Below are 13,588 nucleotides of genomic sequence, written 5' to 3'. Positions count from 1 at the left end.
GCTATGTGTCATTCCTATGCCAAGGCTGACACACGGGAGCACAGAGGACAAATCTGTGAATGGGGAGCAAGGACCTTTAGTCACCTCCTTTGCCCTCTCCTTCTCTTCCCTCTTCTCCTTTTTTCCCCCCAACACACTAATTCCCCTTTTGCTCTCTCATGCTCTCACTCTCTTCTCTCTCTTCTCTCTCCCCAAATTGGCCCAGCTGTCCATCAGCCCCCTGCAGTTCCCCCAGCTGTCTGCCCTCCCCAAATGAGAAGCCCCACAACAATACAGGTCACAGGTCAAGAGAAAGAACAGGCTGCGTTCACAATGGACCAGTGGCGCCCAGTAAAACAATCATTCCCTTTTTCCTCCTGCAGCCTTTCTGCACTGTTGCCAGAGCTGGAAAAGACAAACCTTTTGGAGAGGTAGCTGAAGAGGCGGGGGGAGTCCTCTTGTACAACAGCCTCCGAGGCACCTTCCCCTTTTCACAATTGCCTTTAAGGACCACAATGATAAACACACTCGAACACACCAGCTCTTGCTCTCACCTCTTCATCTTTACACCCTGCCACCCCGCTCTTTGTTAATTTCAAGTGCAATCATGTCCTTCAGCGCAACCATTAAAGTCAAAACTGAGACTTTTGTCATTAGTTGAGTGATATAAATGTGTTAGGAACCTTGCCAGTTTGAGCTGATATAGTCCTTTCCTCCTCAGTCTCCTCTTAAAACAGTTTTTTATGTGATGAACTGTGAGTTAAGCTGACACTATTTTCAAAATAATACTGAAAAAAGTATATGACCAATTGATTTATAACATTGATATGCTGCATCTCTGAGCAGAAATCTGGTGCTTTTCTCTCTTCTCTCTCTTAATGTGGATGAATTCTTTGGAAATGAGTTCTTGCCCTACAGTGTTTTGGCATGAGCTAGATGGGAAAATGGGACATGTGGGAGAGAGAACGAACAGCGGAGACTCAGAAAAGCCTCTGTGACACATTCACCTGTTCCCCAGAGCTGTTTTCCCATGGCCCATAACAACAGCCTCCTGCCTGACCTGATAGAAACCCCGCAGCAAGCCTCTGAATGACATCATACACACACACGCACTCAAAGATCCTGCAACAGATCTATATTGCCACAAAGTTAACCTTTACTCCAGCAACTTAGGCTTCATTTTTATATTAGTTTGTCCATGTTAGTTATTGTGAAATTAAACTGAGCCACTTAACATTCATTTTCTCATTCATTTACACTGAGATTCCATCTTCAGTTTTTTATTGATGTTTGTGTAATGGAGCTTTTTCATGTAACGATAAGAGATTTTCTTACACTGCATGGTAAAATTAGAAACCTGCACTTAATAGCTGCCATATTATGTAAAAATCACAAACACCTGAAACTGAACGTGAACAAAGGGAACTTTAATAGGGTGAGTGTGATATGTGATGTGGCATTTATTCCCCTGTTAAGTATAATAACAGTAATGGTAACTTATAATTTTGTTGTAAAATAATTAAAATTATCCTTCTGACTTGTGGTGCCTTATGTAGCATATATGGTCTGCCATTTATATCACAATGTAAATACAATGGGAAAATGCAAAAGGTTGTCTATTTTAATGGAAACCTTTCTACATTATTAATATTCAAGTGGTATCTACTTGATGTATTGGAGCTGCATATTGGTAACCTCAGCTACACTGGGAGACATGAACTCTCTGTTGAGCTGATATTAAAGGACAAGATGACATAACAGAAGAAAACACATGGCAAATATCGTTACTATGGAAATAGCATATAATATAAGAATATTTATTCAATTAAGTGCGAAACAGCAACATATTTACAACAGTACAGTATGACAAAAAAATGTGACACCAAATGAACACGTACCTGAAAGACCTGAAATAAATAAATTAAATACAGTACAGCTGCTAAGTGACTGACAAAAACTGTGCTGAGAACAATATAAAAAAGGACAAGACGTTATCAAAATAAATATTAAATACAGATATAAATAAATGCATTGCTTTTTCTTATGGCCAGGGGGACATTGGCTGTAGGCCTCAGTGCACAATTTAGGTTATGACCTTTTGTTCAATTTTGTTTCATATGCAGATCTAACAACGTTATCCTGTTTTTGTTCGACTCCTACACTTGAAACACTTGTGTGAATATCAGATTTGGTAAAATAATAAACTTTGTAGCAACCAAAGGGGGCAACTTCTTCAGAAATAATCAGAATCCAAATAATATATTCTTAACAAAAAAATAATAAATAGTAAAAGTTATGGGTGCATGTTTGTATCAGGTAGATTGAGTTGAGGTGGTGAGTCTGTCTCTGAGCATTCAGTGCTCTCCCAGAGTACTAGACAACATAATGCAAACCATTTTCTCTATACAGTCAGTACCACGGTCATCGTTTTTACAGCAGTTCGTTCAAGAGCAGTGTGTCTCGCCTGGATGCTTTCACAGCAGAGTCAATCACTGGTCCTCTCAACTGTTCATGGTCACACTTTAGATGGTGCCCATCTGAGAGGTGACCAGGTGAGAGGGAGCAAAGGAGTCAAAGGCCACATCCAGGGGCAGCTCATAGCGTGAAGCTTGAAAAAGTGGGTGGCCCTGAGGCCCCCCTGGTAGGCCGGCAGCCGTGGAAGTGGAGTAGTGGTGGGATGAGAGGTAGTGGGCATGGTGGCCAGGGTGGGGCGTGTAGTTCCTCTCTGACTCACGGGGAGAGGGCTCCTGCTTCAGGGCAAAGTTACCGCTAATGCTCAGTGGGGGAGTAAGGGGCCCATCATATGGCGGGGTGCCGCTGCTGCACTCGTTAGGGGAGGGGTTATCATATACAGGCCCTTTGAATCCCTTCATATGGAGGAGGTGAGAAGCCTCTAGGGAGCCGTAGGGGGGGCTGGGAAGGCCTGGAGACGGGTAGCTAAGGGGATGGCCAGCCTGACTCCCCACGCCACCCACCCCAGGGCCTCCGCACTTGTCTTCCAGCTTGTTGAGCATCATCGGACTGGGTCCCAGCTGCAAGCAGCCGGCCACAAGGTTACTGGTGGGCTGAGACAGACCTTTACACAGCATCTCCACAAAGCCATGGCTTTCTGGGGACTGACCACTCTCAAGCACCTCTGACAGAGCCCAGATGTAGTTGCGTGCCAGCCGTAGTGTCTCAATCTTTGAAAGCTTTTGTGTCTTGGAGTAGCAGGGCATCACTCTGCGCAGATTATCCAGGGCGTCGTTCAGCCCGTGCATACGTGAACGTTCCCTGGCGTTGGCTTTGACCCGCCGGGCACGAAACCTCTCCTGTCTCGCTTTGGTCATCTTCTTCTTCTTAGGGCCTCTCCTTTTGGGAGCTTGTTCTCCATTTGGTCCAATCTCCTCGTCATCCTCCTCCTCCTCTTCTTCCTCAATATCCTCACTGCCCAGTTCTGCGCAGGAGCGGACTCGGCCCCCTACGGTCAGGCCATGGCGCCCCCTCATCTCTGGGCTTACCTCTCCGTCCTGTGAGCTGCCATCGTCCTCCTCCTCCAGCCAGCCGAGAGAGCTCACCAGCTCACTCATGTCTCCGCTCTTTCCGTATGGTTTGGTCATCATTTTGGATCTGAAAGAACACAGCACAAAGAAGTGGTCAATCAACAGATACAACCTCTAAATGTTTAATATCTGGAAATGTAAATGCAGGATGCTGCTTCCTAAAATGTATAGGCTACATACGGATAAGGTTTTACATTGTGATTGATTAAGGACAGGAACAAGAAGCAGTGCGTGACATAGTGATTGGCAACTCAAGTCCCATGAAACAGAGAATGAGAGCTCTCATTTCAGCACTGCAGTGTGGACAGCTCATTCTCTGCTCAGGAGCTGTTTGCTCTAACAACATGGCAAAGGAGGAAACCCTGTGATAATTTGAAATTATGATAGTGTGATATTGTGATATTAAGGAGTATGTGGCTGTTTTTAGAATGAATGGTCCCCTGCTGTTATGATGTAGTCGCTAAAGAGACGCTGTCAATCTGGGACACGACGGGATTTACTCAGCATATAAAGCTCCAAGATTAAATAGGCAACATCCAACTCAACACACATGTGGACAAGCCGCCCACATCTCAGTTTTTTTGATATTGTTAAATCTGTTACATCTTGCAAAATGAATGCATATTGCCCGAACGTTAAATAGTGTTACTTTACTTTCAAAGTCAGACCTCAGACAGTTTGTTTTTGTTTTGGGGGAAAACCCGTCCCAGTTAATTATTGCGCACTGATGCGTAAAAGTGGGACAGATTGCTGTATATTATGAATTCAGCACTTTAGACGTGTAACTGTGTCTGGATTATACCACTAAATATAATCACAAGAACGCTGCAAATAATGTTATTTTAGTTAAGTGAAATCGACAGTAAATTTTGTAGATGAGCTGTAGTGGACTTTTTTTCTGTCTATTGGAAGGCAACAAATGCGCATGTGCTGCAATTAGGAGCACATTTTATTAACTAATAAGATCTATTTTAGAATAATGATGTAAACTCACCTGTTTGGATTTGATGCTCTCTCTGCGCAAAATAACAAAACGACCAGGTTAATTTAAGAAGACCTGCAACTGAGTGATTATTCCAGAGTCGCTGCGTTTCTCTCTTTGCGCATCCGCCAGAATCCAAAACTCTTCCGCTTCCTCAGATAACCATGAGTGCGCGTGGAACCTTCATCACCAAATGGCACGACCGGGCCGCTGGTTTTGCCTTTAGCCGGGCAAGCCCCTCCCTCAGGCGCCCCACCCACTCTCAACTCATCCAAACGCGCGTGGCGGGCTCGTGGCCAGAAGTTTCGCCATGCAAAGAGAGAGAAAGAGAAAGAGAGAGAGAGAGAGAGAGAGAGAGAGAGAGACCGGGTGCGCGTGTGGACGGTGCGTTATTTGTAAATTGGGAGGTCCTGAAACATTGAGAGGGTTGGGGGTCAGTGCAGAAAATGTGCACACATTGAAAACGCATTAAATGATGTTGGACACACCAGGTATGCCAGGAGCATATCGAGTGATAACATTGAGCTTTAATAGACGCACATATCTGCCCACATCCTGGCACTTGTACGTTTTCATCAGCCACAGATTATTTCCCTCACACCGGACAAACTCCTTATTGTTTAGCTTCATCTCATTCTAATTATCAGCCAAAAATATTTAGGATAGATAGACATATTCTTCATCATCCTCTCCCTCTGAGATCTCCTCACCTTGCAGTTTTGTAAGATGATATTGTTTAACCATAGTTAGGAATTTTAGCCATCTCACTGCACAGGTTATAGCAACAGCAACAGATTTGAAGCCCAGTATTTTTGTTGTCCTTACATTTAGGCCTAATCTTTTTGAACCCTTCATGTCACACAGTCTAAGGGGTCACAGATTTTGGGGTGACGCCTGTCTCCACCATGTTAAATCCTGCATAAAGCCTATATGTTCCCCCTTAAAGCCACATTACACATCGTCACACTTGAAAATGAGGGACTAACGAAAAAAATCCATTATTCAGTTTTAATTCCGTGTGTTAACTATCTTAATCGATTGTCTGTCTCTTCATTAGTCGGTTGGATTAGGAATTTTCCACTTAATTAAACACAGTGTAGGCCTGGACTTCGCTGCGTAAAGAGACGCTCTTCCATGTGTGCGTATTTAAGTGATTTTGACAGCTTAGTGTGCGGAGAGCAGGTGTGTGCGCTGTCCACCCACTTATTCAATTGTTTTCTTCCAGTTTTAGCGTCATATTTTGCCCCTAAGGGCTATCTGATTATTGAATCGATTGGCGCAGTGATGAAAAAACAGGTACTGTATGGTGCGCTTAAACCCTGACCCAGGCGGGGAGCTTGTAAGTATTTAGGCTGTAAAATAGGCTTTCAATAGATTAATTTTCAAGACATGCTTGCTAATTTCCTGTTTGTAGTTTCATTTGTCTGTCCTTTTTGTTTTCTCGTTGTTTTTTCAAAGGTTCATTAACACTTTGACACTGACTTGACTTTTCAAAGCAATCCGTGCAGGTTTTAAAACATGGCCTTTATTGTTTAAACACTAATCGTATCTCAGCATTGCGCATTTTCCTCAGTTTGCACTACAAATACCACGGCATAATAAACGGCCGCCGGTCCTCGTGCGTGGCGAGCCGCAGCGCAGCGGGGGTCTATTGTCATCACTGGCCATTGACAGCCGGGGTCTCGCGAGCCGCACGTGCCCCCACATTGATCCCATTGTGCGCGCGATTGCGCACAGCTGTGTTGGAGACTGGGAGAGAACTGAACTTTGCCAACAGCACCGTGGGCTCTGCGCGTTTCTGAGTGTGCGGTGTATTTCCATGTCTGAGAAATAAGATATGGTCACGTGACTAATCTGCAACATCGCTAAAAACAGGCACTTATCCAACGATTTATTGAACAGACCCTAACAGATGGCTGGATATAGGAAGCGTTGGGGGTGGGGGCATCTGTTGCTTGGATGCTCACGCGTCACCGCTTGCCCCCAAGATGATGTCTCGTGCTGAAACAGCATTTATCCACCACGCTAACGGCCCTAATCACTCCTGGTCAGTGCACTGGCCATAAAGGCATGTGGACACAGAGAAAGACAGCCCTCTCCTTTGTGTGTGTGTGTGTGTGTGTGTGTGTGGCCCCATGTCATGTGTACAGCAACAACTCTAGACTAATGTGATGTGCCCAAAGGTCCCCAGGTACATGCACCCCTACCCCCCAAACACATACACACACTACCCCAGTGTCCCATGAGTGAGAGCATGGCCTCTACCACACCTGCAGCCTGCATGGGGAATTGGAGCCTCGCAGTCTCTCACAATCCCCATCGGTTTCCCAAATGACTGAGTGACTAACGGTGAGGGAATTGTGTCCTGCTCCCATTTAAGCAGTAACATAGATAGCCAGCCTTCTGGAAGAGGTCACAGTGGACACATCTGATGTGAAGCAACTTTTGATGAGTTTGCACGATTTTAAACTGGATACTCCAAAAATATTTGTTAAAAAAAACACTTTTTACAAAAGTCATGCAGCCCATTACTGACCTACCATGTTCCTCCTAAGAAAGTGTTTAATAGAAAAAGATTCAGAAAAAATCTTGTGGGTATTGTGTTTTAGTTTTTGTGACTGAGACTGTCTTAATGTAGAACTGAGCTGTCCAAAATAAGTTTTTGTTTATAGATCTAACCAAATGAGTACCAGTCTTATATTAGCTATTTAAGTGCTGTTGTTGCTATTAAAGGGGGTAACCCCCATCCTTACAAAAAACACTGCCACAAGTGAGTTGTCTCTCGCTCTGGTCCCCGGGGACTCCGAGTGGAATGGGAGGGATTCGTGCGCTGTGCTGACAGATGGGTCCTTGTTCCTGTCTTTTTCTTCATCTCTATCTCCCTCTCCCTCTTTTGCTAAAACACAGACACACTCACACACACCAAGACTGAACGAATACAATAGGAATTAAAGCTCTACACACATGCTCCCTGGATCGCTTCTGAAAGCTGAGCCCCTTGTAGTGATCATAAAAGATGGAGAGAGCGTGGATTTGCAAGAGGGGTCGGTGGGGTAAGGGGTGGGGGTGATGCGGCACAGGATGGTGAGACTAGAGAGATGAAATTGTTTTGTCAAACTAAAATTAAAAGTTTGGTTGTGTCAACCATCTGTGTTTAATTATATATATAATTAAGTTTTATGTTTAGTGCTTTTGACAAAAGCAAGTCTGTCTTTTGCACATGCACTTTGACTATTTACAAGTTATTTCTATTTTACTGCAAAGCTTTACAGTAATTGTGTGTGTGTGTGTTTGTGTGTATGTGTGTGTGTGTGTTAAGAAGTCCCAGGGCTCAGTTCTCTCCATTTGCTGCTCACTGAGGCTGACTATAGTTACATAGCAGACTTTCCTGCGGGAGAGAGTGACAGGCCTACTGACTCTGCTGCACACAGGGGAACATCAGTGGTCTAACACACACACACAAACACACACACACACACATAGTGAATCATAGGTTAAAACCTTGATGACTGATTCTTACACCATCCACTTCATTTTTCATTGTTAGACATTGAAAAGAGATATTTTAGACAAGTCTAAATGTTGAATCATTTTAAAGTTGAACCTGGAGTCAAATACTTTTTCTTCATACATGTTTTTCTCTGTGTAAATCAAACAATAATAATGTTTTCCATTTTTGACTTTGGCCCAATTCTTGAAAGGGAATTTATTTAATTTTCAAAACTATAGGTTCAAATCTTTGAACAATCAGTTTCTCGTTTGTTCAAGCTAAGTGCAAGTGTTTTGGCACGTGTGCAAAAGATTGAGTACAGTTACCTACAACTTGCAGAAAAACCACTTGCACATGGCTCCCTGATCAAAACTGTTGAGTTGGTTCAGAATGAAACTGTCATACCCCTCACAACTTCTAAGCATGTATCATCTAAGCCATCACATGCAAAATGAACCATTCAGTCATCAAAATCCATCAGATATACATTTATATTCCATAAATGTCTATGACAGGGAACAGAGTGGTGCAGGAAAGAGTCTGCATGTTTGCACTGCTTGTTCCCTCGTCTTGAAGTCAATGGGTATTTTAAGTGGATTTTTGGTTGGATGCCTGAAATAAGGTCTGTGGTTAACATAAGCTCAAGAGACTTTTACGTTTATTTCTGCAACATAAAGTATATCAGTCAATACCCCACTTGTGAATTCTGAAGCTTTTATATCTCTTGAAAAAGGCCATCGCTTACAAGTGGTGAAAAGCGACTACAGAACTTCATCACGCGGAGCACATCTCTGCAGTCATGTTGTGGTGGGGACCTAAAGTCATGCGGCCATAGTGTTTTCATAGAGCCTAACATTAGCCTTTTACCTCTTGTGATTGCATTTACACTGCAGAATTACTTGCAGGATTACTATTGCAACAACACATCATCGCATCATCAACTAACCTGTCTCAAGACGGTCTAAACCCAGATCTCGTTCCCAATTAGTGGGTGAACAATCCAATGCTTGGTGAATTCTGCTTCACTTGTGAAGCTTATCTTGCTGAAAAAACATGTAAGTATCAAACTGTTTTTGCCACAGAGTTTATTTTCTGCAATAATCCAAAATCCAATGAAAAATATTATTGCCTTTTTGTCAAGGAAACTCGGGCGGTGTTACCTTCTGGTATAGCCTATAAAAAACCATCATCCCTGCAGCACTCTTTCTTAGAAATCGGCTAAATTGGCAGTTTACCTGCCCAGTGACAGTAATGAACCAAAAATTACTCAACCAATTCTTTCTTTCTTTCTTTATTTTGACATGTCAATTTGTGGCAAATTTTCTGTTCACTGTATATGACTTTACATGAAAAATCAAAGGTGAATTTTCTGTTTATAATAAATGTAACACACTCCTACACAAATAACTTTACTGTATGTGTGCATAAAAATGTGCACAGCCTTCTTGTGTAGCACAGTAAGCGGTCAGTGTCAACAAAGAAACAGAATAAAACAGAGATTTGTATACAAGAAACACTTCCAGAGTTGACTGCTAGTGTGATAAAACATCTAAACATTTTTACAATATGGCTCACATGATGACAAAACAGCTTTCATTTTAGTGGCATTGGCCAGTTCCCTGACACAATAGTGTATCTTGGGTGACTTACAACATTTTGCAGACATGCAATGGAGTTTTGATGTCCCATTAAACAGTTATGACAATGGCACTCACAGTTTAGAGAATGTTACGACTGTTTCAAAAATTGAGCCAAAGCGATTGAGAAATTCTGTCATCATCATGACTACAGCATAAATGGAGTTTTACAACTGCAGGTTTTCACTGTGCCACCTGCAGCCAACATACATTAAACCCTTGCACATGAACACACAAGGCGCACGATTGCTTCAGACCCAAAGAAGCCATGTGGGTAAGTGGAAAGTTATATTTATCTGTAGAAATGTAATCTCATGTTTTGACTTCAAACCAGCATGTACACTTTTTGGCAAATGGCTAGCCATATCCATAAAACTGAGATGTCAACAACTTGTGCTTCACAAAGTGAGTCTTGATAAGATCTAGCAGCATCTCATCCAGGCAATATGAGCAGATTGCATGCATCTTATTCCTCTTCCTTTGGGCTAATGGATTTGGAAAACATTCCAATCGGGCAGAAATGTAGCTACAGAATGGGAATCAGGCCTGAGGGCAATTCTCACTAAGTAGGGAGAGAGCCATTAAACAAAGGTGCCTGTGGTTTCATATTCAGGATACTTTACAACCTCCGTCCCAGGACATCAACAGTGTTTTTGGGTGTGCTGTTAGAGGGGGCAGAAGAGGGGGAGGAGGATCCATCTGCCATGCTGCCGCTCCTCAGGGAGACGGGCATATCCCAGGGGTGTTTTGGAGAGAGAGGGGCTGAAAGGATTACACCCAACCACTAATCAACGACGGTAATCTGTGGGCCCCCGTGCAAAATCCCCTCCGATCCAAACAACAATTTGGGACAGAAGAAAAAAACTCAGTGTACAGGGACGTCTAACTGATGCGGAACAACCTGACAAATCCAAGGACAAATACAGGTGATTTTTAATTGGGAGAACTGACTGTGGAGGTGTGATTGGCAAAGAGCCATGGTGTCTGTGATCAGGTGCAAGTGTCCCACAAGTGGCCCAGTCTGATTCCCAGTGTGACCATTATGCAAATACAGCAACTAGACAAGCCTGCAACATAAATTAGTCTAACGGATAAAAGCACTTTTCTAATCAATTCAGATTGTGAAAGGTTTTTCTTGCATGTTGGTGTCTATGACCAAACATAACGTAGGAATATTTCACATGTTTCACATAAGCTTTTTAATTAGACATACATTGTATTTATTTGTCCATGTCTGTAGACAGGAATAAGAAGTTGTTTTTATTTGTAGTCCTGAAAATGAACTACTTATCAGCTGATTCCATGCTGTCTCAAGGTGAGCCCTGCAGATTGGTCTTCCCTGAGCTTTCCAAAGACTGGCACAGCAGGAACCAACACAAGGTGTAGCTGCTGAGCTGTTGTCCTGGCAGGTTCTCTCCATCCGGTAAAAGAATAGCAGGGAATCAAGTTGCCACTAGTTTCATGGTCCCTTGTCAGTATGGTTTTGATGTCTGGGGCCTGGGTGGGGTCTGGATCTGGTAGTGGTGGGTTTAAAGCTCCACAGGACTATAGAAGAAGCTGCCTAATGATGGTGCCAGTCCTCCAGGGCATAGGGAACTGGAGCATCCTGGCCTGCACCTCCTCTACCTCCTGCAGTATGCCCATTGGCTAGGCAGCGTCTAAGCTCCCTATCCCCATAGCCTCATTGTTTAGTGGGCCCGGCACTGTCAATATTAAGCCTGGCTAATGTGATCTAGAGGCAGCTGGAGCAGCCCCGATTATTACCATGACACAGCCGACTGAGGGGTGTAATATCATTAAAAATAAATCAGGTGGTTTGGAGATTTGCTGTAGCAGGGGGGACTTTGAATGGCATTAGGTGGGAGAACTGCCATAATTTCATTAGTCAGTTGGGGCACCTCAGAGGATCTGTTGAAACATTTCCTTTAAGTTGGGGAGTAATTGAATTTGCTTTCACAACACTGCACACGAAATGAAAGAAAGGGAAAACGACGGTGGTAATTTTTCCAATTAAGTGTCTAATAATTTAGGAAATTAATTTCAGCCATGTTAAGAACTATGCAGACGCCTGAATATCATAATAGGATAATATTTCAATTTGCTAATTGGTATATATTGTAGGTAATCTATTTGAGAGCAGACATATAGGATATTCCCGTTGTTATTATTAGCCTCTTGTGGTGGATTATTGTTGCAAATGATGAGGAAAACGTGAGGCGCTGCTAATCTTCTTAAAGTGCTTGCCACTGAGCTGTCTGCTCGGCAGACTCATCAGCAATCAGCTGGCAAGTGAATAGGCTGCAGGCTGACAGGCTCCATTAACATTTCAGAAATAAAATCATAAAAAAGATACTCTATATTGTACCTTTTATTTCTTGTTATTTTGATAATGGGCTTAGTAGGGTTGACTTTGTTGGGGGCCGCCTTTTCCTCATTTTGCATGTTCGATCCGCCATTGAAGCGCCAGAAGTGCCGTTGGTCTCGCAGCGAGGGTCTTATGTCGCTATTGTTTTGACGCTCGAGCCACATAAACGGTAATTTCAAGGCCCATTGAGCGCGCGATGGATTGTGCCCAAAATCCACTGACGAGTGGATAGCATTGATTATTGGAGGAGCGGGTAGAGTGACGCCAGAAGTTGTAAATCTGTCTTCAGATCTGCACAGTGATGTTAAAGTCAATAATTTTTACATCGAAATACTAAATGCTACTTTTAAATAAAAGTGCAAAAATATTATCATCAACATATACTTTAAGTACCAAAAGTAAAATTGTGCAGAATGGCTTCTTTTAAGGATATTATTTAAGGATATTATATTATTGTATTACAATCAACACATAATTTATTTGCTGATTATATTTTGAATTATTAATGTGAATCTGCAAATTAACCAGCAGTAAAAAGTGCAGTTTTTCCCACTGTAATGTAGTGAAGTAGAAATATAAAGCAGCAGAAAATGAAAGCACTCAATGCCTACAAGCACCTTAAAATTGTACTTAAGTACAGTTGAGTAAATGTACTTTGTCTACTTTCTACCACTGGATGGAGGGGCAGGCAGACAAATCATCATCGTTATTATTTTTATCATTAAAATGCTGTTTTTCACAGGGTCTCTGTGTTGTATCAAAACATGCATGAGGCTGACCTGCGACTCAATTAACTGACATTGATTTTTTTATTGAGTTGAAGCAAGTTGAAGCCAAAATCTTTATGGGGTTCTGACTTCCTGTTGTACAACAGTGACATCTGGTGGCACAATTTTGAACTACTGTGCCTTGGTTGTGTCACTGTGCAGTGGGCCAATGATGTGCGTAAACAGGTGGTGGAACAAGTATTTAAATCCTTTACTAAAATTAACTTTAGTAAAATTATGTAAGTATTATTAGCAACATTTACATAAGGTACCAAAAGTGTAGAAAAAGTGGTGCTTATCTGTGTTTTATTGCAACAATTTTGGATTATTATTACTCCTGCATTAATGTGTATGTTGCATTTTACTGTTTAACACTGTGCTAGTTTTAACTGTTGTTTAATCTGTAGGGATGCATCATATTCTACAAGATCATCATATTTGTGGCAGCACTGTCCTGTGAAAACCATGTACCTTTAAAACATCTAATTCTCATGTGCTCAGGAAAAACAACCATTTTTCAGTTCTGTGATGATGCACTTTCCAGCTAACATGCATCAAAAAAGGAAAAAAATGATCCGCACACCGATAGAGCTCCCATTAATCCATGATTTATTTTCTGTCAAGTGACGTTTCGAGCAACGCAGGCTCTTCCTCAGACTTGTAATAAGATACAACCAGAAACGCCATCTTTAAATACCCACCGTGATCAGTGAGATGAATCACAGCTGTGTGCAAACCAGACATATAAAAAAAATTTAAAAAAATACAAAGATGTATTCATATAAATACAATAGTCCAGCATAAACATGAAGAGTGACCTTGAGTA

General features: G+C 42.3%; 1 protein-coding gene across 4 annotated transcripts; it reads right to left on the bottom strand.

Moving 5' to 3' along the window:
* Positions 1–1,886: 1,886 nt before the first annotated feature.
* On the bottom strand, positions 1,887–6,863 carry neurod4 (neuronal differentiation 4). 4 transcript variants are annotated; one of them, XM_049580889.1, is made up of 2 exons: positions 6,774–6,863; positions 1,887–3,588 (listed from the first exon to the last, which is right to left on the bottom strand). In XM_049580889.1, exons 1-2 carry the CDS (start codon positions 6,821–6,823, stop codon positions 2,502–2,504), a joined length of 1,137 nt encoding a protein of 378 aa, XP_049436846.1. In that variant the 5' UTR covers positions 6,824–6,863; the 3' UTR covers positions 1,887–2,501. The 4 variants fall into 4 exon arrangements, with proteins under 4 accessions (XP_049436846.1, XP_049436850.1, XP_049436847.1 ...); XM_049580893.1 differs by lacking the exon at positions 6,774–6,863 and adding an exon at positions 5,214–5,229; XM_049580890.1 differs by lacking the exon at positions 6,774–6,863 and adding an exon at positions 4,516–4,719.
* Positions 6,864–13,588: the final 6,725 nt, after the last annotated feature.

The sequence above is a fragment of the Epinephelus fuscoguttatus genome, linkage group LG7 (assembly GCF_011397635.1).
Source record: "Epinephelus fuscoguttatus linkage group LG7, E.fuscoguttatus.final_Chr_v1".
Classification (NCBI taxonomy): Eukaryota; Metazoa; Chordata; class Actinopteri; order Perciformes; family Serranidae; genus Epinephelus; species Epinephelus fuscoguttatus.
Note: the sequence above shows the minus strand (reverse complement) of the source record. Positions and strands in the feature narration are given on the sequence as shown.

Excerpts from the sequence above, each read along its gene's own strand:
- neurod4 (XM_049580889.1), bottom strand. The coding sequence starts at position 6,823 with ATGGGGATTGTGAGAGACTGCGAGGCTCCAATTCCCCATGCAGGCTGC. Across the intron at positions 3,589-6,773 it reads ATTCCCCATGCAGGCTGCAG|ATCCAAAATGATGACCAAAC; the intron begins GTGTGGTAGAGG and ends GTGTTCTTTCAG.